At 36.4% G+C, this 24,395-nt stretch overlaps 1 protein-coding gene across 2 annotated transcripts in view; it reads left to right on the forward strand.

Annotated features, from left to right (window-relative positions):
* Window positions 1–9,183: 9,183 nt before the first annotated feature.
* ORC2 (origin recognition complex subunit 2) overlaps window positions 9,184–24,395 on the forward strand; it is a 44,342-nt gene continuing 29,130 nt past the window's right edge. The window contains exons 1-5 of one of the 2 annotated variants that reach the window (XM_069468794.1): window positions 9,184–9,389; window positions 12,629–12,677; window positions 13,913–14,016; window positions 14,469–14,612; window positions 17,700–17,789. In XM_069468794.1, coding sequence (XP_069324895.1) covers window positions 13,920–14,016; window positions 14,469–14,612; window positions 17,700–17,789 — 331 coding nt within the window. In that variant the 5' untranslated portion in view covers window positions 9,184–9,389; window positions 12,629–12,677; window positions 13,913–13,919. The remainder of the gene's footprint in view (window positions 9,390–12,628; window positions 12,678–13,912; window positions 14,017–14,468; window positions 14,613–17,699; window positions 17,790–24,395) is intronic. The other variant, XM_069468803.1, reaches the window with a different exon arrangement.

The raw sequence follows: 24,395 nt of genomic DNA on the forward strand, positions 1-24,395 counted from the left end.
TCTCTACTAAAAATAGAAAGAAATTATATGGACAACTAAAATATATACATACAAAAAATTAGCCAGGCATGGTGGCGCATGCCTGTAGTCCCAGCCTCTCGGGAGGCTGAGGCAGGAGGATCGCTTGAGCCCAGGAGTTTGAGGTTGCTGTGAGCTAGGCTGACGCCACGGCACTCACTCTAGCCCGAGCAACAAAGCGAGACTCTGTCTCAAAAAAAAAAAAAAAAAAGAAATATCTGAACGTTTTGGGAACTCTTTTCTATGACATTAATTACTAGAAAGCAAAGTAAATTATAAAGTGAAAAGTTAACTTAGAATTAAGATTTTTAAATATGAAAATATTTTAAAAAGCCGGGGGGAAAATGGCTATAATTTTAAATCTTGATCTCTACCACCATCCATACCTTTCCAATTCACTCTTCTGTGCCTATTTATTATAAAATCAGAATGTTTGTGCTAGAAGATACCCTAGAGATAATCTAGCTAGTCTCCCACACCTGCTCCTCACCCCACATTCATCCTCAGGAAACTGAGGCTCAAAAAAGTTGTAAATGTGATCAAGATCACATAACTAAAGCAGAGCCAGAATTAAACCTAGTCCCCCATCAATGCATGTTAAAACCCACTGCCTCCTTTTATGCATACTGTGATAAATGTGGTACGTAACACTCTCCATTTCTGTAGATTCTTTACAGTTCTGGCCTGGTAGTTGCTGAGTACAGCATATTAAGAAAAGTATTAAATTGAGAAAAAAGGTAGAATAATAAATATAGATGGGGAAGTGTTAAAAATGTTATCTATATAAAAGTAAGGATAGATGGGTAGATACATTATTCTTTATTCTAATTTATGCCTTACTATTTTCTGCCACACAACAGTTGTATGCTGCCATTTTACAGTTAATTATATTTCTGGGGATTTATTTAATGCAAAATAAACCCAATAAAATAAATGGCTCTGATCAGTGTTTCTAGCTATTTTAAAGTATTTTTTGAATCAGCCAGCTTTCAGTCACCAAGGTGGCAAATTAATTATATTGCACAATGGGATATTGGAAAGTAAAGATTACATAAATTTGATCCTATTAATTTCTAATGTAGAAAGAGAGATTGAATCTTACGCTTAGAGCAGATACAAGCAATATTTCCTTATGTGACTGAAAAAGGTTTACAGTGTGAAGCCTATGATTCCATAATGGAACCATAACATATGTCATTTAAAGTGTATATACCATATAAAATGTCTTAAATGCAGTAGTCTCAGCTATATAAGCTCATTATTTACAACCTGTATTCTCAAATTCCACTTAGTAGCTTTAAATTAATTATAATTATTTATTAGACACTGGAATACTGAGAATAACCTTTCAGATTGTTTTGTTTGCACTACTCTTGTGAATATTTTAATTAAGCAGGGTGTTTTTCCTACCTCACTTTGTGAGGTTTGTATGGGTCCATTTTTGAGTACTTTAGTTGTTGACAATCAGTTGTCTCATTTAATTTTCTGCATCTTCATTTGTAAATAAAAAAAAACCTAGTATCTGTCTTTAGGGTTAGTATCCTATTTATATGAACACTGGAAAGGAGGATCTCTCCATTTCTGATTTTGGATGACAGAGTAAGTTTTGCTTTGTTTTAAAAAAAACATCAGTATTTCAGTTACATATTTGTTTTTCAGTTTAAAAAAGTTTAATAAGTCATGCCAGTGATCAGAAAATCTAAGAATTTTAGGGCAATTTTTCTATAGTATGGCTATGTTAAACAGTTTGAACATGAGATTTTTTATCTTTCAAGTTGAATGATTATTGTCATTGTTTCACCACTAAGTTGGTTGAGACACTTGTTTGTAATACTTTAATTTTTTAAAAGTGCTTTTTAGAAACAAGTTGTTTGAAAATCAACTAGAAATAGATAACTTAAACTCTTAAAAAATTAAGAATACTGCCAGATTATAAGAAGATGGGATGCATTGTAAAGTTGTTAACAGTGCTAATAAAACCATAATGAGTCATCAGATTGGTAAACTTTCCCATGCCCAGGTGGTCATACTGATAATGTAAGACAAATTTTAGTATTACTTGTTTTGTGTGTACCTGATGGGTATATCATACCGGCACTGAGCATATATAGGAAATATTAATACTATTCATAGAAGAGTCATCATCACTCAACCTCCCTGCCCATGTAGGCATATTCCTTCTAAACCTAACCACACAACCACAAAATTTTGGTAACTTCAGTCTTTTCAGTATTTTTGTAATCTTAGCCATTAGTCCCATCATAAGAAATATGTACAACAGCAAACATTCAGGACAGAAGTTAGCCGAAAGCTGGGAATGATGTGAAATAACTGGCAACATAGTACAGAAATGTAGGGTCTATGTTTTTCTCCTGGATTTTGAGAAAATGTTAATCGTGTTTACAAATTAAAGCATATTCAGATGTCTGCTATTATGTTTAATATCCATTTTACAAAAATAGAGTAAGTGGGGCCAGGCATGGTGGTTCATGCCTGTAATCCTAGCACTCTGGGAGGCCGAGGTGGGAGGATCACTTGAGCTCAGGAGTTGGAGACCAGTCTGAGCAAGAGTGAGACCCTGTCTCTACCAAAAATAGAAAAATTAGCTGGGCATAGTGGTGCACACCCGTAGTCCCAGCTACTTGGGAGGCTGAGGCAGGAGGAACCCTTGAGCCCGGAAGTTTGAGGTTGCAGTGAGTTACGATGATGCCACTGCACTCTAGCCCGGGCAACAGAGTGAGTCACAAAAAGAAAAAAAAGAAGCATGGCTTAAAGTATAAGTGAGTTTTTAAAAATTGTTTATCTGGAGGTAGGTCTAATAAAGAATCTTTTATTTTCAAAGAGAAATGACTTAATTAGATAATCCATTCCTAACTACAGTATTGATACTAATCTGGTTTGCTGTATTTGAGTGTAAACAGCTCATTGTGGGTTGTATCAGAGGAAATTCTTTACATCTCCATTGATTACACAATTTACCAAAGAAAATTTATCTACCAAATATAATTTTTAAAGTACCGAACTGTTAAGGAATGAAGCCCCTTTCACCTAAAGGATTGCTTTTTAACCTTGGGGGATATTAAAAGATTCTTTGACCTGGAAAATAGGTTTACAGAAGCTAAAAGATTCCATTTGAAATTTTCTTATGTCTGTAAAATGTCAATATTTTATAATTCCAAAAGTACCAGTTAAAGGTTAAGTCCAAATATTATTTCTTATGGCACATTTTCATGTCTTCTTAACTCAAATTAAGGATTCAGCTCGTCAGTATTGAGTAAAAGAGAGAAGTTCCTAAAATTGGTATACTGTGTAATATTATGGGTTTTTTAAGTAAAATTGAGGGAGAAATTGTAGAAATGCACCTTTTTCAATGGGCAATGGCAATTATTTCTAATAAGTATGATATTGGTTAAATTGGTACAGTTTGTTTACATGATTTATGTACATGATCACTCTGTCTTTTTCTTTGCAGAAAAACATGATTAGGTTAAGAAAAGCTAAAGTACTCGTTTTTTAAATGTATAGACCAATAAGAACTAAAGTTTTTAAACTGTTAAAAAATGATTTTTTTGGAAATCATGAAATATTATATATTAACTAATGTTCCAAATAGGTTCTATGTATTATTTTTTCGTATTACGTGGTAGTTGAAAAGTAATGAATATATTGATTAACTATCTTGGAAAGAGAAGATTGGCTTTCTAACAACCACTGATACTGGTTTGGGGTGGTTTTGTGTTTTTTTGTTTTTATCATCCAAACTGAATTGAAATGTGCTCCATGCTCCATGTGGTGTTTTCAAATATTTATAATAAGTTCATCTACTTTACATTGAATCTTTTTTATTCTTATTCTAAAAATCATGCTGGCTTTACATTCAGTTTAACTGGTTAAGTGAAACAGGAAGGTGCAAAGATTATTTTCTCACTATTTTTCTCATGATAATTTGGCTTTCCTGAGGTACAGTTTCTGAAGGATTTTTACTACTCTGGCATTATGTAATCTGATGTGTCACAATGGACAAGTAAAGAGGAAATATCCCACTTTCATATGTTTGACTCATAAAAGGGTATGGAATGTACAGATCAGTTTTTTTACCAGCATCAACCTATAGCTTGGTATAAATTTCCCAAGTATTCCGAGAATAGTGCTGGTGAAAATTTAAATAGGATAGGCACATAGAAATTATGACCTCTATTGAGTGATGTCCTCTCAACTTAGGACTAGTAAAAACCTTCATTTTTTTTCAGAACTGAAGAAAAAAAACACACATTTAAGATCATACTTATTGGTGCATGTAAGCCATTATCCTGTCTTACTGAATTGATTAATGCTGTTGATTGTTGAAATGTGAAATGTAGTAGTCACTGTTGACTTTGTAAATATGTGCCAGAGATGAAAAAATATTTTAAGTTAATGTAAATAAAGATGTATAAAATTCAATATCAGTCTGCAATGCAGAAACATATCTAAGATGTTAAATATTGTGTTTCTTGAGAGATGTGTAATTTCCCCCAGATGTATCTAGCTACATTAAGAATGTAAATTTTCTTTTGTACAGTATAAAAATACAGCTTTATTTGGCTTTTAACTGGATTTCCCTGAGTTGACTTTATCTTAACTAAATTTTATATCTTAAAAAGGTCCTTTCATTTTTTTTTCAAGGCACACCACTTTGTATATCTGAACTTTTGATTTATATCACACCCTATTAAATTAAGGCAATATGTAAAATTACCTATAACACCATAAAATAAGAAATAACATGAAGGCAGGCATGAAGTCTATACATACAATATATGCTATACATTTCTGTAGTTAATTGTGAGGATACAAATTCACTGAACTTTAAAGCAGCCAAATATAAAGAGAGGAGATTAATTACATGATTTTCAAATGTCCTTAAAATCAAATCAGTTTCTCAGGTGAAACACAACTGTTTCTAATACTGAAATGCTAGAAAGTTTTCTTTCTTGGGTCCTTATAAAGAGGAGCCAACATTACTACAATACCATTTACATTCCGTTTAACAATGTATGAAAGTGCCTATTTCCTTCCACCCTTACCAGCAATTAAACTTTTTGATCTTTCCCACATTGTTTTCTAAAGATACTGTAGTCTTCTCTTGGAACATGGGTTTAGTCAAGGGTTGAACTCCAGGCCCTGTTATACTTTCCCTTTACATGCATTTCCTAGGAAAAATCTCTTTTGTGCCTTTTCCCTTATGACTGTTATTCTTGCTATGGATCAAAGCTTTATTCTCCATTTTATTTTAGATTCAAGCAATAAAGCACATTGTCTTTTTGATATCTTGTTTATTATGCCTTAATCCAAATACTAGGAGTTCCAGAAGAGAATTGCATAAGGCAATTCACCAAGCTTTTTTCTGTTTAACCCTAGATCTGCATTAGTTAGTTAGGATGAGATTCACCAGCTGACAGTTCCAATTTTTCCTTTTGTTAAATATGTAATACTTGCTCATTTTGAAAATCTTAGAAAATACAGAAAAAGTACAATGGGAAAAATCATTCTCCTTAAGGTACTGTAATACAATTGTGATATTAATAAAATAGTGGAGGCACTATTCCTCCCCACACATACAACTCTCATCCAGGTAGGTCCAATATTTTATAGTCCCCACATGAATTAAAGAGTCTCCCACATGAATTAAACAATAACAACTAACATTTACTGAGTGCTTAGGATGTGCCCAGCACCATCCCAAATACTTTAAAGAAAATGCAGTGATTCACTTAATACAATAGCATTAGATAAGTACTATTATTCTCCTTTTATAAGAAAAGGAAAGTACGTATGTCCAAGGTCACAGAGCTAGTTAAGTGGCAGAGCTAGGATTCAACCCAGACACTCAGGCTTATGCACTTGTGAACTTTAACATCATAACATAATGCCTCATTACAGTGTTGACTGTTCTCAACCATTAGTATACTTGCCAGACACCTGCCCTATCCTCATAAGGCCAAGCCCCCTACAGGGCATGTGAAGAAAGGGAGGGGCTAGATCTCAACAGAGCTAGATTACTGTTTAATAATAGACAAACTAGGCCGGGCTAGGTGGCTCACGCCTGTAATCCTAGCACTCTGGGTAGGCCAAGGTGGGTGGATCGTTTGAGCTCAGGAGTTCGAGACCAGCCTGAGCAAGAGCGAGACCCCATCTCTACTAAAAATAGAAAGAAATTATATGGACAGCTAAAAATATATATAGAAAAAATTAGCCAGGCATGGTGGTGCATGCCTGTAGTCCCAGCTACTCGGGAGGCTGAGACAGGAGGATCCCTTGAGCTCAGGAGTTGGAGGTTGCTGTGAGCTAGGCTGACGCCACGGCACTCACTGTAGCCTGGGCAACAGAGTGAGACTCTGTCCCAAAAAATAAAAAAATAAAAATAAAAAAAAATAGACAAACTAAATCCATGAAAGAATACAGTTCTAATATTCTAGGTATCTATAGTTACAAATTAACTCTTCTTCTATGCATATACAGTGGTTCTAGTTGTGTACCATCCTTGGGAGAAATCAGAAAATAGTCCTTATGTGGTTCATATAAGGGACCTTAGTTGAGAAAAGCCGTCTTAGAGTATAATAAAGCAGAGGAGACTCCCAAAATATAAAACTTAAAAATATCAGACAGTTCTTTCCCCCATACCCTTTTCCCTCCACACAAAAAAAGCTGCCAGATAGCATGGGAGGAAATCAGAACTTTGTTGGACTGACTTAAGCAATTATTTTATGATTTAATGTTATTTTTAAGTACATGGGAGAGGGCAGGGCACAAGTTTCTTGTGTTTAGGACCTCTGAAGGTCTTAATCTGGCCCGGGTTATAATGCAAGTAGGATAATCTATGATAATCGTCCTAGTCTTGTTCAAGATGTTACAGTAGAAAGGAGTGGGACTGGCTTCTTCTAAATAAAACTCACTTAAAGGCAGTGTTTAACACACATCAGAAATGGAAACATTATTTATGGCCCTGGTCATGCTGACCAGTGCAAACTTAGTTCAGAATCACTGAATAATTTAAAAACAGATTCAATAAGATTTTTATTTTATTCTAATATTAAGGCCTACTCTGCCAAATCTTTCACTACTAATTTGAAGTCACCTTGTGTGTGCTTTATGGGGGACTCACTGTTTCACCATCCCTGGTACACAATGATCTTAAAGGTTTAATTTAGGCTTAATTTTTAAACAGAAACATAAAAAAAAAAATAAGTTGAACATATGTATTCAGCATTCTTAGATCTTCAATTTTTTTTTTTTTTTTTTTTTTTAAGAGAAGGGGTCTTTGTTGCCCAGCTCACTGCAGCCTGAAACTCCTGGGCTCAAGCAGTCCTCCCACCTCAGCCTTCCCAAGTAGCTGGGATCACAAATTATTATTATTTTTTAAGAAGCAATGTCTTGCTATGTTGCCCAGGTTGGGGTTCGGTGGCTACTGGCAGGCGCGATCATAGTGTACTGCAGCCTGGAACTTCTGGGCTAAAGCAACCTCCTAGCTGGGACTACAGGCAGGGATACCCGGCCAGATCTTCAAAGTTTTAAGCACTCTTCAAGCACGTCATTGTTAACTGTTAGGCTATGTTCTCTTTCCTGTCTCTACTCACCGCCCTCCCCTCTTTTTTTTTTTTTTTTTTTTTTTTTTTTTTTTTAATTTACAATGCACAAAAAATTGCCTTCCCCTTTTTTTTGAGACAGAGCCTCACTCCCTCGCCCTGGCTAGATTGCAGTGGCGTCATCATAGCTCACTGCAACTTCAAACCCCAGGGCTCAAGCGATCCTCCTGCCACAACCTCCAAGTAGCTGGGACTACAGCTACACGCCACCACGCCCGGCTAAATTTTCTATTTTTCGTAAAGGCGGGAGCTCGCTCTTGTTCAGGCTCGTCTCGAACTCCGGACCTCAAATGATCCTCTCGCCTCAGCCTCCCAGAGTGCTAGGATTACAGGCGTGAGGCCACCCGGCCGTCCCCCTTTTGTTTTCTTAACTCTAGCTATCCAAAATGGAATAATGAGGTATAAAGGCTATTATCATTTCTCCTTCTCAATTGTATTCCCTAAACAGCTTCCAAATGGTGCGACTCCATCTCTTCTCTCCCACTCCTACCTCCTTAATCCAGTGATATTTCAATACAAATCTGACCAGTGCCCTAAGGGCCAACTAGCCCTTCGTAATATCAGACCCGACTCTTGGAACTATACACAACTGCTATATTGATTTGGACCTTCTACATGGAAAGTTTTGCCTCTCCCCCCTTGCCTGGCCTAAATCCATTCAACTCTCAGGTTTCAATTTAAACATACCTTCCTCCAAAGAAATTGTTCCTGACTCCTTATGGCCTTCTAATCAGGTACTCCTGCAACATGCTCCAATAAATACTGCGCTTCTTACATCGTGTTTTTCTCAATATTGTCCTTTTAGTATGTTCCAGTGCCTAGGTATCTACCGTGAGGGCAGAGATCGTGGTTGTCTCGCTCAATATAGTATCCTTATCGTCTAGTTCGCAGGAGTAAATGAATCCAAATAAAATAGTATTCTGCTAGTAATACTGTGGGTATCTCAGCCACGTTCATTTCTGTCCCTCATTTTCTGTGTCTATCCATTCTATTATATTTCCCCTCGCTCTTCATCCCATTAGCAGTCTGATCCCATCTCCATACTCTGCGCTCGGGCCCTTAGGAAGGACTGTCTCCTCTTCTCCCTCTCTCAAACCCTTGAAATGTACGAGACCCAACCTTTCACGTCAAAAGTTAAAAAAAAAAAAAAAAAAAAAGCGAATCCACTCCCATTATCTTTTTCATCAGAAAAAGGTAACTAGAGAAACCAATGAACACTTTTATGGCTGCCGCAAGACAGAACAACTACTCAGCTAGCTACCCGCTGCAAACTTCCTCAGATCCAAACGACACTTCTTCCTCCCTTCCCCGGAAACGGAAAAAGGAAAGGAAAGGCCGGGAGCCCAGAGCTGAAGGATTCGTTTTCCTTGGGTTTCCTGTTAGGCGGGGCCGACTGGCCGGCGCCGACTGGCCTGCAGAGCCGTCGCTCTTGGCCGACTCCGCTTCCTATTGGCTTCCCAGGGCACCGCCCCCTGAGCAGGGCGGGAGATTCGGTGTGCTGTACGCAGGCCTCCCATCCCCCAGCTGGCCTCCGGGGTTGCCCTGCTTGGCCCGGCTCGGCGCGGACTGCTAGAAGTTGGCCTCTTTGGTTGGGACCGAAGCTGCCTTCCCTGCGGCGACGATTCAGCAGGGTGTCGTCCGGCAGGTGCGAGGGGGCCGGATCCGCAGTAGGCGGAAACCTAGCACAGCGTTGTGGGGTGTCGGGGCGGTCTGCCTCCCTTTTCTGCTTAACTCTGGGCTTGTGAGGTGAGTCCAGGTGCGCCCCGCTCCGCGACCGAGAGCTGGGGCGCCCGCGTCCCGGGTCGCGCGTGTGTGTCAAGGCTTCCCCTCGGCGTTCAGGGCAGGGTCTCTGCACCTCTGTGTTTGCCCTCTGCAGGTTGGTTGCGGACTCTAGAACCCCGGGCTGGTGAAACGCAGCCAGCTGGTCAGCAGCTGGAGGCACAGGGCGAAGTCCATCAATATTTGTTGGGGCTGGAGGCTCGCTTTGGGAAGACCGTCGGTCTGTCCAGCAATGATAGGCCTTGTGTGCAAGGAACGCCTGATGCCAGCATACCTGTTTCCCGGCTTACAGAGCCCTCTGATTGGACAGAGAACTGTAATGAAAGTAGTGAAGTTGCTCTGTGAGAGATGAAGAGGAAGAGATCATGTCTCAGAACTACCATTGTAGGGAGACCCTTTGATGTCTTCCCAGCCTAGAAACATCAAATGTGTCCTGCTGACTAACTAATAGGTCACCTTGGGACTATGCTTGGTTGATAGACCAGCCTTTTTGGGTAGAGCTTTTTAAATTAAAAGGCTGTTGAAGCATTACTTTTCATTTTACAACTGAATCCTAATAAAACCATTATTCCTTCCTTTAAATTGCAACCTGAAGAAAAATAGCATGGCCCTAACTAAACCTTTGTGTAATGGCACTGCACGTTAAATAGACATCATTCCATCACTTACTGAGCACTTATTCTGTTAGATGTTGCATGAGATAAAAATGGACAAGAGAGGCCGGGCGCGGTGGCTCACGCCTGTAATCCTAGCACTCTGGGAGGCCGAGGTGGGCGGATCGTTTGAGCTCAGGAGTTCGAGACCAGCCTGAGCAAGAGCGAGACCCCATCTCTACTAAAAATAGAAAGAAATTATATGGACAGCTAAAAATATATACAGAAAAAATTAGCCGGGCATGGTGGTGCATGCCTGTAGTCCCAGCTACTCGGGAGGCTGAGACAGGAGGATCGCTTGAGCTCAGGAGTTTGAGGTTGCTGTGAGCTAGGCTGACGCCACGGCACTCACTCTAGCCTGGGCAACAGAGTGAGACTCTGTCTCAAAAAAAAAAAAAAAAAAAAAAAAAAAAAAAAAAAAAAATGGACAAGAGATTTGCATTGTTAGGTTGAAGTTTAAAGTAAAAATACTCATAATAGGGAACATTAAATGAGCACTTACATATGTCAGGCACATGATTTCATTTAATCGTCACGACTTTGGACAAAGCCACACAGTTATAAAGTGTGGTGTAGCGATTAGAACCCAGGTTTTTCTGATATTAAAATTGGTACTTAACCGCTAATACATACTATCCTCTTTTTAAAAGGATTTCATTTTTTTTTTAATTGCAGCAAATCCTTTATTTACTGTCAAAGGAGAGTGTGTGGCTTTTATTACTCACTTGGTGCTGCTGAATTGCCTTGAAGTTAATTCCATGAAAGGAGTTGACCTGTAAGCACCAAGGCAGTGCCATGAAGGTTCATAGATGGTCACTAAATATTGCATTTTACTGTGTGATTGTTAGGCAGTGTTTTTTCAGGAACTGTTGGAGAGAAAGGAAAGTTTCTTATGAGGTCTTTATAGAAATTTCTTCTGTTTGGTGATTTTGTACTATTTAATAAGATGCTTTAAAATCTAGAAAAGGAAATGTTTATGTAAGTGCATTCAACTGCAAACAAGACTGAATTGTGCTGCCTCTGTCTTGGCAATTCTTACATAAAATACCATGGGGAAATTGCCTAGGACAATATTCAGTGGCCTAGAATATTTGTTTGTAAAGTTTCCTAGAAAATCTTTTTTATCTCCCTGAAACAACTACCAAACTTTTACTAATGAGAATTATGGAACAGACCTTTTTCCTTTTTCACTTTGATTGCCAGGAAGCTCAAGCCAAAAATTCTTTGCATAATTTTATTTTCTGCTTTTCTTTATATTTTCCCTGACCTAGACTCCCCATTAGCATTTACAAATTTATCATTTGTTTTATTGCATTTGGTCATTGTCACTGCTTCAAATTCTTTGTAGAACACAGAAGTACATAATTAAATAAAAATAATGTAGATTATGCTGAATCTGGCCATACTGCTTGATAGAACTAGTGATGATTCACCTAATGAACTGAAAAGTTAGAGAAACTATAGAAGTCTTTGGATATTTGAAGTATACTGATATGTGGGAAATGATTAGACTTTATGAATAATTTGCAGAGGTCAAAACAAGCATTTATGATACATTTTTATTTACTAGCAGGAAAAGTATGTGGTGTAGTAATCAGGAACTTAGGAATCAATCAAATCTAGGTTTCAACCCTAATATACTTTCTAATGTGAATTTGGGTGAATGATTTAATATTTAACCTCAGTTTACTCATCTTTAAGTTGGGTAAATTATATATATAATATATAGAGATGCAAAATATCTACCTCAAAGAACCTGAGGATTTAATGAGCTGTTATATATAAAAGTGCCTAATACAATACCTGACAAACAGTCCCTCAAAGAACCTGTTTGTTTATACAAATATTAAAGAAATTGTTAGTTTATTTTATACAGATATCATATAAATGCATTAAAAATTTTCTCTAATACACCCAGATTCCCCATAATAGGAAGCAGTACCATGACCCCCATCCATCCAAGTTACTAACCAAGCCCGACCCTACTTAGCTTCTGAGATCAGATGAGATCGGGCACATTCAGGGTGATATGGCCATAGACAAAGAAGCAGTGTCATGACTAGAAAAATAGCCCAGGAGGATATGTTTTATAAGCAGTGGTCATAAATTATGGATGAAGTATTTATTTATGCACAAAGTGTAAACCTCTTAGAGTTATTGTGAGAGTTAAATGAGAATACATTTCCTCGTTAATACTGTGGTAAAAAAAAAAATAAAGAAAAAGAAAGAACATTAAAATATTTAAAATATAAAATATTTAAAAAAAGAGAGAGAGCATACATTTAGAGTACTCAAAACTGTGTCTAGTGTACTGTAAGTACTCAAATTTTGTCCTCCTACCCCCGAAATCCAGATGTTCTCAGTCTCTAGGGCTTCCTGGCCAAAATGGTAATGATTATTTTGTCCTTACTGCCATCATGACAGCTTTAGCTTTGTAAGGTCTACATATACCTATTCATTAGGTTTGTAAAAACTTGTGGACTTCCTAATTTTGCCTCATTGCTTTCATTTTCCTACAAGCTAACCCTGACTAAGTTCTTTTTCCAATTACAGGTGACTTTATCCAAATTTTCCAGCTGCAGGATGTGTAGTACCTTAAAAGGTAAATGAAAACTGAAACAAGTTATCTAAATGTGCCAGTTGTCAAAGGAAAACTTGGCAATATTGAATTAGTATCTACACGCAGATAACTACCCGAGAGACACAGTCAATAGTTCCTCTTGTCAAAAGAAAAGGTAAAAACAGGAGTTAGAGAGGAGAGAAAAAAATTCACCAAATCTTAGTTTACATTTTTTTGAGTAAACTGATTAGTTGGCAGCAATTGGAATTATCATTTATTAGTTGTAGACCATTAGCATTGTAAGTTCTGAAACTAAATTTTGTCAGAATAGCCAGAGTTAATCAAGCCTTTGCTTGCCAAATTCTGAAGTTTGTTCAGTGAGGAACTGACTAGCAAATGTTGGAAAGATTCATGTTTATTATTAATATTTAGTTGTCAAGATACCTAGAAGGCCATATTAATATTCACAAAGTTGTTTGGTAAGCATTCAATAAAAGCAAAGGAAGGTACTTGGGTTTATTTGATCTAGGCTTGGGACACCAATGAAATATCACAGACTTTCCTCAATGGAATATCTTTCTAGTGAACAGATAATAAAATCCACCAAACCATTAATTCTTTCATTGCCCCTTTTCTAAACACTTATATTAACCATCTTGTTTCTGTTACTGTGGTAGTTATCAGGATTAGTTAGAGCTTTCTTTACAAATGGAATTGTTTTCTCAACATTGTATTAATAGTTTACTTTGATGGATTTAGCTCTTCTCAAATCTCAGACATCTCTTCGCCTTGTCCCTCATTTTTCAGATAAAGAATTGAGTTATTTACAGTCAGACGTAATATTAATGCAATAATGCACAGTATGCTTTTTATACATAAAAAAAACTTTTTAGCCAGATGTGGTGGCTCATGCCTGTAATCCTAGCACTCTGGGAGGCCAAGGTGGGAGGATCACTTGAGCTCAGGAGTTCAAGATCAGCCTGAGCAGGAGTAAGACCCCATCTCTACAAAAAATAGAAAAATTAGCCCAGGATGGTGCAGCACACCTATAGTCCCAGCTACTTGGGAGGCTGAGGCAGGAGGACTGCTTGAGCCCAGGAGTTGGAGGTTGCAATGAGGTATGATGACGCTACTCTACCTGGGGCAACATAGCAAGACTCTGTCTCAAAAAAGACTTTTTAAACTATTAACATAAAGACATATATTCATTATGTGAATGTTTAATTTGACAGTGTGAATTCTTCATCACTTTTGAGTGATTTATTACTTTTGTTTAGGTTGGCAATGACAAGTAAACTGGAAATAAAGGAAGACAAGATGCTGGAGGTTCAGTTTGTGGGAGATGATGATGTTCTTAATCACATTCTCGATAGAGAAGGAGGTACTAAGTGATTGTACAATTGAGGAGATGGTTATTGTAATGCTCATGGATTATTTCATTTTTAAAAATATTTTAACATTTTATAATATTTTGAAAATATAGCACAAAGTATTTGATCTAGTAAGACTAAATAAAAACTGTTTTAATTTTTAGTTTAATTATTTGAAACTTTAATTGAAAATTTTAAATAAAGCCTAACCTAATATGAAATGCTCAATAGTAGTGGTAAATGATAACTTGAAATATGTGGTTATTTTGATTCCCCAAAATATACACTTTTAAGGTGTATGGTTTTTTTCTAAACTTAGTTATAATCAAAGAGAAAACACTGACTTTTGCCCTAGCTTTTAAGTAATAACAATATAAGTAGTACAGTTTGTTTACCTATTTAAATGTAATATGTAGAAAGAAGTTGTACCTATCATGTTCTGATTCTTTGGACGTTCTTATAGGAGCTAAATTAAAGAAGGAGCGAGCCCAGCTTTTGGTCAACACAAAAAAAATAATAAAGAAGCCAGAATATGATTTGGAGGAAGATGACCAGGAAGTCTTAAAAGATCAGAACTATGTGGAAGTTTTGGGAAGAGATGTTCAAGGTATTTGGGGGAAAGAAATGTATACTTATATGTCTGCAAGTAGCAAAAATTACTTTACAGGATACACAAAAGTAGTCTGGTAGGTTAAACAATGGTGTGCTATATTACCATGTTTTTCATCTGAAAAGTATTTGCTTCAGGTTTTTTCTCCATGGTTCTTTTTTTAATAAACAACCAATCCTGTACTTAATTATTTTTAGAAAGAAGGAATCTATAGACCAACTACTCTAAAGTTATTTTTTAAGATATCTATATTTTTAACTTACTTAAAATAATTTTATAAAGCAAGTTATTTCATTTTTACCTTGATCTTCTTTACAGAAATAATTAGGAGGAACATTCCAGGAAGTAGTGTTGTTCAAACCCAGGCATGCTGATATTGTGGGTTTTTTGTTTTGTTTTTTTAACATTTCAGCCAGATTCCTGCCAGCTTATACTTAAAACAATTTTTAGGCCAGGTGTGGTGGCTCACGCCTGTAATCCTAGCTCTCTGGGAGGCCGAGGCGGGAGGATTGCTTGAGCTCAGGAGTTCGAGACCAGCCTGAGCAAGAGTGAGAGCTTGTTTCTGCTAAAAATAGAAAATTTAGCCGGGCATCTTGGCATGCTCCTGTAGTCCCGGCTACTCAGGAGGCTGAGGCAGGAGGATTGCTTGAGCCCTGGAATTTGAGGTTGCTGTGAGCTGGGCTGACACCACAGGACTCCACTCAGGGCAACAGAGTGAGACTCTATCTCAGAAAAAAAAAAATATGAGAGAATATGGTTTTGCTTTTAATTATAGAAGATTTTCTTAAAAATGTGTAATCAAAAGAAAAGATTGACAAATTTAACTAATTAAAATTCAGTGTTTCCCAAGAGAATGAGGAAACAAACTACAGACTGGGAGGAAATATTTACAAAAGGCATCTTTCTGTTGTTTTTAGAGACAGGGTCTTGCTCTGTTATTCAGGCTGGAGTGCGGTGGTGCAATCATAGCTCACTGCATCTTGAACTCCTGGGCTCAAGCCATCCTCTGGCCTCAGCTTCCTGAGTAGGTGGGACTACAGGCACATGCTGCCATGCCTGGCTAATTTTTTTGGTTTTTATTTTCAGAGACAGTATGTCACTTTTTTGCCCAGGCTGGTTTCAAATTCCTGGGCTCAAGTGATCCTCCCACCTCAGCTTCCTGAGTTGCTGGGATTACAGATGTGAACCACTGTGCCCAGCTGCAAGAGACGTATCTGATAAAGAACTATTGATCCAAAATATACAAATAACTCTTAAAATTCAACAATAAGAAAACAATTCAGTTTAAAAATGGGCAACAGACCTCAATAGACACCTCACTAAGGAAAATATACAAATGGCAAATAAGCATATGAAAAGATGCTGAACATCATATCATTAGGGAATTGCAAATTAAAACAATGAAATACCACTGCACACCTATTAGAATAAGCCAAAATCCAAAACACTGACAATACAAAATGCTGGCAAGGATGTGGAGCAATAGAACTCATTTATTACTGGTTGGAATGCAAAATGGTACAGCCTTTTGAAAGAGACTTGGGCAGTTTCTTACAAACAACTCTTACCATACAATCCAGCGATTATGCTCCTTGGTATTTACCCAAATTAATTAAAATTTATATCCACATAAAAACCTGCATGTGGACCTTTAAGCAGCTTTATTCATAATTGCCCAAACTTGGAAGCAACAGAGATGTCATTCAGTAGATGAATGGATAAACAAACTGATACATCCTGACCATGGAATATCATGTAGCACTTAAATAATAAAAGAAAAGAGTTATCGAAAACCATGAAAAAGACTTAAAAGAACCTTAAATGCATATTACTTAGTGAAAGAAGCCAATCTGAAAAGGCTACATACTGTATGATTTCAACTATGTGACATTCTAGAAAAGACAAAACTATGGAGACAGGAAAAAGATCAGTGTAAAGTCTGTTTTTTTAAAAAATAGCACTTCCTTTCATCAAATGACACCACAAAGAGAGTGAAAAGTCAAGCCATAGCACAGAAAAGAAACTTCTTCTGAAAAAATGAAACCTGTGAAAAAATGTTCAACCTCATTGGTGATTAGACACCTTTCTTCATAAGATTCAGTTTTTACCCACTAGTTTGGCAAAGATAAAGGAGTTTGGATAAAACCAAATGTTAGTGCAAATACAGATCAATGGGAACACCTACTTTGGAAAAGTTTGACACTATTACCATTACATGTTGACATAAATTACATGTATTGAAAAACATCTGTTTCCAAAAGAAAATTAAGGAGGAGGGCATTGTTTTGCATTTTTAAAACTCTAATATCTAGCTTAATAGAAGACAAGTGAATTTTCTTATCTGCTTCACACATTCCATTAACCAACATGGTGATGTGTCATCACACATCATATATTTTCTGGAATATCTCACTGTATGTACAGTCTTGATTGACAGTCAAAAGTTAATTAATGTCTTAGTTTTATTATGAAATAGTCCTGACCTCAGGGACCTCAGCAACCGCCAGACCACACTTTGAGAACTGCTGTGCTAGAGAGGAGGCAATTTGAATTAAGCATTCATTATATTGTAGATAGCAGTTGATATTTAAAGAGGAGATTGAAAAATGTCAGTTAACTCAGGGTCTGTTAAGAGAGATTCTGCCATAAAACAGCTGTTTAAATCTCATCCTCAACAATTATAGTTTGTACATTTGTTCAAGAGAGAAATATAACGAATAAAGTCCCTTTTATTCCTCCCTTCCCAGAGGCAACTGCTGTTATAAAGTGAATGCATGCATATTCTTCTAGTCTGTGGTTTTGCTTTGTTTTTCTACTTTTACATATATTTTTGTGTATCTGAACAGGACGTTTTGTGTGTTAAAATTTGTATAAACAGTATCATAGTCTGTTTTCTTTATTATGTATTTTTAAATAATTTTGTATATATGTTGTTAAACCTTTATGCAAGGTGGTGATTTTTTAGTTAAAATTTTATCTTTTTTATGTTCTGGTTACTGTGAACAGAAAAAAAAATTTATCTTCTTTTCCTGTTCATTAACTTTGCCCTTTCATCCTAAATATAAGTTGCATTTTCTCTTTCAGAATCATTGAAAAATGGCTCTGCTACAGATGGTGGGAATAAAGTTTATTCCTTTCAGAATAGAAAACACTCTGAAAAGATGGCTAAATTAGGTATGTTGCTTTTCTGATTTCTGTAATTACTATTCACCTTTCCTAAGGTATATTTAACCACATTCCTCATGATTATCATTCCATTGCATTTCCTAAAACACTGATAAGAGATTGCCAGCAATTTAAGGTATGATGAGGTATTCCCTAAAAGAATGATGTCATTTTATATTGTATGTAAGTTCATTTGTTTTTTTTTCATCCTCAGATGTCTTCTGCTCTTACCTAGATTATAAGTTTCTCATAGCAGGAACCCAGTCTTCATTCTTTCTTTTGTTCTTCCTGAAATATCTAGCATAGGTTCTTAACAAATTTTTGTGAAGTAATGACTGACTTGAGAGTCACATCAAGATATTCGGAATTGATTAAATAATAGTTTTACACTCTGTATAGAAAAATGTTGTTTCTATTATAGAAAACTATTTACATAAAACTGTTAGGAATACAGCCAGGTGCGGTGGCTCATACCTGTAATCCTAGCACTTTTGGGAGGCCAAGGAAGGAGGATTGCTTGAGGTCAGGAGTTTGAGAGCAGCCTGAGCAAGAGTAAGACCCCATCTCTACAAAAAATAGAAAAATTTGCCAGGTGTGGTGGTGCATACCTGTAGTCCTAGCTACTCTGGTGGCTGAGGCAGGAGCATCGCTTAAGCCCAGGAGTTTGAGGTTGCAGTGAGCTATGATGACTCCACTTTACTCTAGGTGGGGTGACAGAGCAAGACCCTGTCTCCAAAAAAAAGAAATTATTAGGAATGGTCTGTTACAATGTTTTTCTTACTCAAGTTACCACCTATACCAATTACACCTGAATTGCTGATTTTCAGAAAACTGAACTAAACCATATATAACATTAAAATTAAACTGTCAATTTAAGTCTTTACAAAAGTTCAGATGGCACTGGAATTGGATCTTGTGGTTTGACAGGTCATCATTTTTGAAAGCTTTATGGAAAGGAAATAATATATGTGAAAGCACTTTGAAAATTAAGAAGATCCATAATATATAAAGGTTTGGGAATAGCAGAAAGTCAAGAGCAAAGGAATAATAGTTATCCACCTGGTAAAATGTAATGATTTTATAAGAGGGCTTGTAATCTATAAATACAAAACACCTATGTATATTTCTTAGTGGTGCATTTTTATTCACTCTAGCCAATGACCCATTTAAACATTTGAGGTCAAGTAAAAATAACACTTGTTAAGTGTTGACACTGATGAGGGACATATAGGAAGCAATTATAAAACCTGTTTCTGAACACAATATGAGTTAATCATTTGCCAAATTCAGTTTAGTTTTTCTGAAAGGTATAACATTAAATACATCACTAATTTTGCATATAACATGGAACATACAATAATTTACGTTAATTGATGTGTTTCTTAGTGTTTATTATCTACGTCAAGAAATAAGTTTTTAGATCTATAAAAGTGACTGAACCCTTTGTAGGAGCTCTGAGAAACCAGAGAAGAACTGTTAATGAAATTATAAAAGGAAAGATCAAATAGACCAAGACCAAAATGAAACCCTAGGACAATGGAACAGGACAAAGAACAGTAGAAAAAGAGGAGAACTATTATTGTGAAGAAGAGTAGAACTCATAGGAGTAATCAAGTAGAAGTTCTCCATTTGGATAATCAGCGTACACATAAGTTAAAGATAATAATGTGTTATATCTGTAAGTGCTGCAAAAAACTGGAATATTATGCTATGCATTTCTGTCATCACTTCTGAAAAATATATACATTTTAAAGTCATGAAAAGAGAGTTTTCTAGATTGATAGTCTTATGACCATGAAGTGTCAGGAACATGATTTGACAAACTGATCATAAGTTCTAAAATCTGTGTTTAGTTAAGACCATGTTTAGTTATGATGCTCTTTAAAAAATTTCTTTGTCTCATTAAATATTGTTGCTAATTGTGTTTACATCTAAATATACTAATAAAATAGAATGCCTTAGTGTTTTGTAAATAACATGATCTGCCAGAAAACCATATATTACTCTGAGTATAAATGATTTCATATAATTGGGCTAACCAAGATATATGGCTGGAAATAGACTAGGGGTTAGATTGTAAGACTTTGTAAAATACAGAGAATGCATTTATCCAGGGTAAGAAAACAAATGTAAATAAATGAGTAAAGGCAGAAATACCAAGTAGAAATGACAGTGAGGATTTCACCCAGTTTGGAGAAAGAAATGACTTTAGGGAAATTAAAAATAGATTGGGATCCAATAATCCCACTACTACCAGTATGTCAAAGAGATATGTGCACTTCCATGATCATTGCAGCATTATTCACAATAGCCAAGATATGAAATCAACATACATGTTCACCAGTGAATAAATAAAGAATGTGTTATATGTACACAATAGGATATTGATTAGCCTTAAAAAAGGAGGAAATGCTGTCATTTGCTACTGCTTGGATAAACCCAGAGGCCATTACGTTAAGTGAAATAAGCCAGGCACACACAGAAAGACAAACACTGCATGAACATACTTACATGTGGACTCTAAAAAAGTCCAACTCACAGAAGCAGAGAATATAATGGTGGTTACTAGGTGCTGAGGTTGGGGGGATGTTGGTTTTAAATGTTCTTGCCACAAATATATATAAATATGTGAGCTAAAATAAATGTCTTTAAAATATAAATATATGTGTGTGTTAATAGGACTAGATAATAGACTGATAAGAAGCTATAATTAGGCACAGATTAGTTTATTATATAAAATACAATAGAGATGAATTATTAGAAAAATGAAAAAAGACACAAAATTTATACCCTGATTTTTTATTATCAGAGTCAGTAGCCATGCCATTACATTCCACTTAATATAATCAAAATAAATATGACCTAGGAGCAGGAAAAGAATTAGAAAAACTTTATACATGTATTGAAAGCATGTGTGCAGATGACTAATAAGGCAGACTTTTTTCTGAAAAGGGCCAGACAGTAAATATTTTTAGCTCTGTGAGATAGACAGTCTCTTGTGACTCCCCAACTTTGCTGTTGTAACTCGAAAGCAGCCACAGATGATACATGATGCATGGTGTGGCTGTGTTCCAATAAAACTTTACCTAAAACAAATGGAAGGCTGGTTGTCCCATAGGCTTATAGCTTGCTGGCTCCTGACGTAGAGAATCACTATTTATAACTTTTTGTCATTCACATTTGTAACTAAGTTATGTGTTAAATAGTGATTTACCATATTAAATGCTTGCATGGATGCTTTGAGCAAACATTTTGTATATCAACATTTAAAGCTTTAAATTTGACAAGTGAGTTTGCTTCTTCCTTAGATAATGTACATCTGAACTTTGTTTTAATAACACTCATAAAAGAAAAAACAGTCTTACAGAGGTATATTGATAAACATAGAGCTTTTAAGGCAATATCAGCAAACTTATATATTCATTGTTAACTTTAATTCAAAATGATACAATGATAGATTCTCAAGATTCATCTTTATTCCTTCAAAAGCCAGTTCTAACACTATTATCCTATAAAGTTATAGTTAAATTATAATTATCTTTTGCTGAACAAATGGATTCGAGCTTTTATACACTTTGGAATTCAGTTTGACAAATTAACCTTGAAATACCCTGTGTTGTAATGTGTCCCATTGTGCATAACTAGTACAGTGCTCAAGCCAGTGTGACTCCACATGAGTTTAACAACACTTGAACTGGTTCCTTGTTCAATGAGATATGTTCATGAGTTTGGGTATTGCTGCAGTATCAAATAACTGTAAAATTTTCTAAATATTCTTTTTTTTTGAGACAGAATCTTCCTGTGTTGCCCAGGTTAGAGTGCCGTGGTGTCAGCCTAGCTCACAGCGACCTCAAACTCCTGGGCTCAAGCGATCCTCCTGCCTCAGCCTCCCGAGTAGCTGGGACTACAGGCGCACACCATGATGCCCGCCTAATTTTTCTATTCTTAGTAAAGATGGGGTCTTGCCCTTGCTCAGGCTGGTCTTGAACTCCTGAGCTTAAGTGATCCTCCCACCTCAGCCTCCCAGTGCTAGGATTACAGGCATGAGCCACCACACCCAGCCTCAAACATTCTTAATTTCTGTATTTATCATAAACCAGTAACAGTTTATGGACTGACACTAGCTTATGGCTCGTGTACTTTTGAGTAGTACTGAAACATAGGATGGGTTGGAATAGGGAAATCAGGAAAGTTGTTATATCATAGCATTATTTTATATTGCCCCTAGACCAGAGGTTTAGAAATGGAATGAAGAGTATTCATTTTAATTATGAAAAACACTGTGAAAGAAATAATAGCACAAGGGAACACATTAGAGACAAAGAAATTGAAAATAACTTCCATGTATCAGCAGGTATGGAGAAACTGAGAACGAAGCTTACCTAAAAGAGAACCTGACGAATGTAATTTTGCAGAAATCAAAGTAATGTGATACATCTGGGTAAAGTAGGGCTTGACCTGTGGCTTTCATCTGGAATGAATTCATTGGTTAGAGATGGCTGCCTAAGGCATCATATTGAGAAGGATTCTCAGGAACCGGGCTTAGTAGGAAATGGTGTAGTGATGAGTTGGTTAGTTGTGGGAGGGTTAAGATGTATTAAAGACAAACAGTGAAACTAGTTAAGGAAGTAAGCATGCTGGACATGAGGTATAGAAGGTAAAAGATAAACGGGATGAATTCACAGAGGAGAGGTTTGATGGGGCCAAGCAGTGATATAAATCCATGTTTCTGCTAATACTTATAAAATAATTCTATTTTAAATCATTTAAGAGCTGTATTTCAAAGTGTGTATGATGGAGCTCCTTGACAGTGTTTCATTCAGCAATCATTTATTGACTTCTCAAAATGGAGGAGTAAGGATATCAAAATGATTAAGATAGTTTTTCACAGATTGGTGAAGATTATACCTACTGATACAAATAAAAACAGAAGTAAAACAATTTTTCTTAAGTTTGAGCACTGTAATAATGATAGGAGTTACTACTGAGCAATAACTGTATGCTAGGATCTGTGCTCAGTGATTTATCTATCCATCTATTTAGATGAGCCTGTGGAGACTGAAGCTAGAGAGGTTAAGTACCGTGTCCAAAATCACAGAGAGGTGGTAGAGCCAGGTTTAGATCCCAAGCTTGTTTAATTCAAAGCCTGCACCCTTACCTGCTATTGCACAGCTTCCATAGAGTTGTATACAAGCTACAATGGTTGCTCAAAGTAGAAAGGGATCCTTCTGGGGTAAATCAAGGAATGCCTTAGAGGTGATGATGCCAATTCTTGAGGGATGAATAAGAGTGTGTTAGGAAGATGGAGATGAGGATATTCAAGAGGAAAAAGCATGATCCATTCAGGCAACTGCAAGTGCTGAAGTATGGTTGGAGCACAAACTGCAAAATGGAGTCAAGTAAAGATGAGACTTGATAAGTTGTAGGGGGCTGGATAATGAAGGGCCTGTATATCAAGCAAAGGAGTATACATTCCATATATGGATAAGGTGAGAAGTTATTGGTGGTTTTAAGTAGAAGTGTCAACTTAATTAGATTTGTGTCTTAGAAAGCTCATGCTGGCAATGTGAACTGGCCACTCTTGGAGTCCAGACGGTTGTGGTGAGAGCCGGAGTGAAGGTGGGAACTGTGGGCATAGAGTGAGATTATGAATTAGAGATGCGGTCAAGAATGGGATAACGGTGAGGAAGCTGGATTCTGGGATGATCTTGGGATTTCTGGATTTACATCTTTATGGGCAGATACTATGAAATAAGAGAGGGAATACAGTTGGAAGAGGCATTTTCAGGCAAAAATAATTGTACTAGGCATTGTTCCCGGGGCTTATTTTACATGTTGAGTTTGATTCATCTGAAAGGTATTAGAATATCTGCCCCATCTCTGTTTGCTCGCATGAATGACTGTCTTGTTCTTTTTCCTTTTCAATTCATTTTCTTTCTTTCTCCCTCTTTGTAGTTTTAATAGTTATTTAAAATCAGCTAGAGAATTTTTGTGTTTCAATATAAAACCGAAATTATCTCAGCTAAGTTGCTTTGTATTTTTGTTGATGTGAATTTTTCCCCCTATCCTGTGGATCAGTGGATCAGCGGATCAGCAGCCTTTAATCCAAAAATGGTGTAAAGAGAGGACCAAGGACTGCGTTGTAGGCATGCCTAGAATGTTTGGAAGGATGAGGATGGTGAATAACTATCAAAAGCAGCCACATGACCAGGATAATGTCATCGAAGCCAAAAGGAGAAATAATATCAAAGAAAGATTTAACAATAACAAAAAAACCCTAGTAATTATATAGAAGACCAAGGAGATTTAAGAAAAAATAAGAAGCCAGTGCATTTGTGGAGACTGTCATTAGTATCTTGGGTCAGTTTCAGATTAGAGAATAAAAATGGGAGCAGGATTAGAAAGGGTTTAGGAGCAAGTAAAATGGCTTTAACTTAATCAAATTCAACTATACTTTCTCCATTAAAAAATAAAAGAAGGGAGATAATTTAGTATGTACCTTTTTTCTCAGTGAGCAGTGTCTCAGTATGAGTATTAACTTGGGAAATGTAAATCTATTCTTTCATTTGGTTCCATTTCCCACATGTCTCTCATAGTGTCAAGAATGTAAGCACC

Source organism: Eulemur rufifrons, chromosome 1 (assembly GCF_041146395.1).
Source record: "Eulemur rufifrons isolate Redbay chromosome 1, OSU_ERuf_1, whole genome shotgun sequence".
Lineage (NCBI taxonomy): Eukaryota > Metazoa > Chordata > Mammalia > Primates > Lemuridae > Eulemur > Eulemur rufifrons.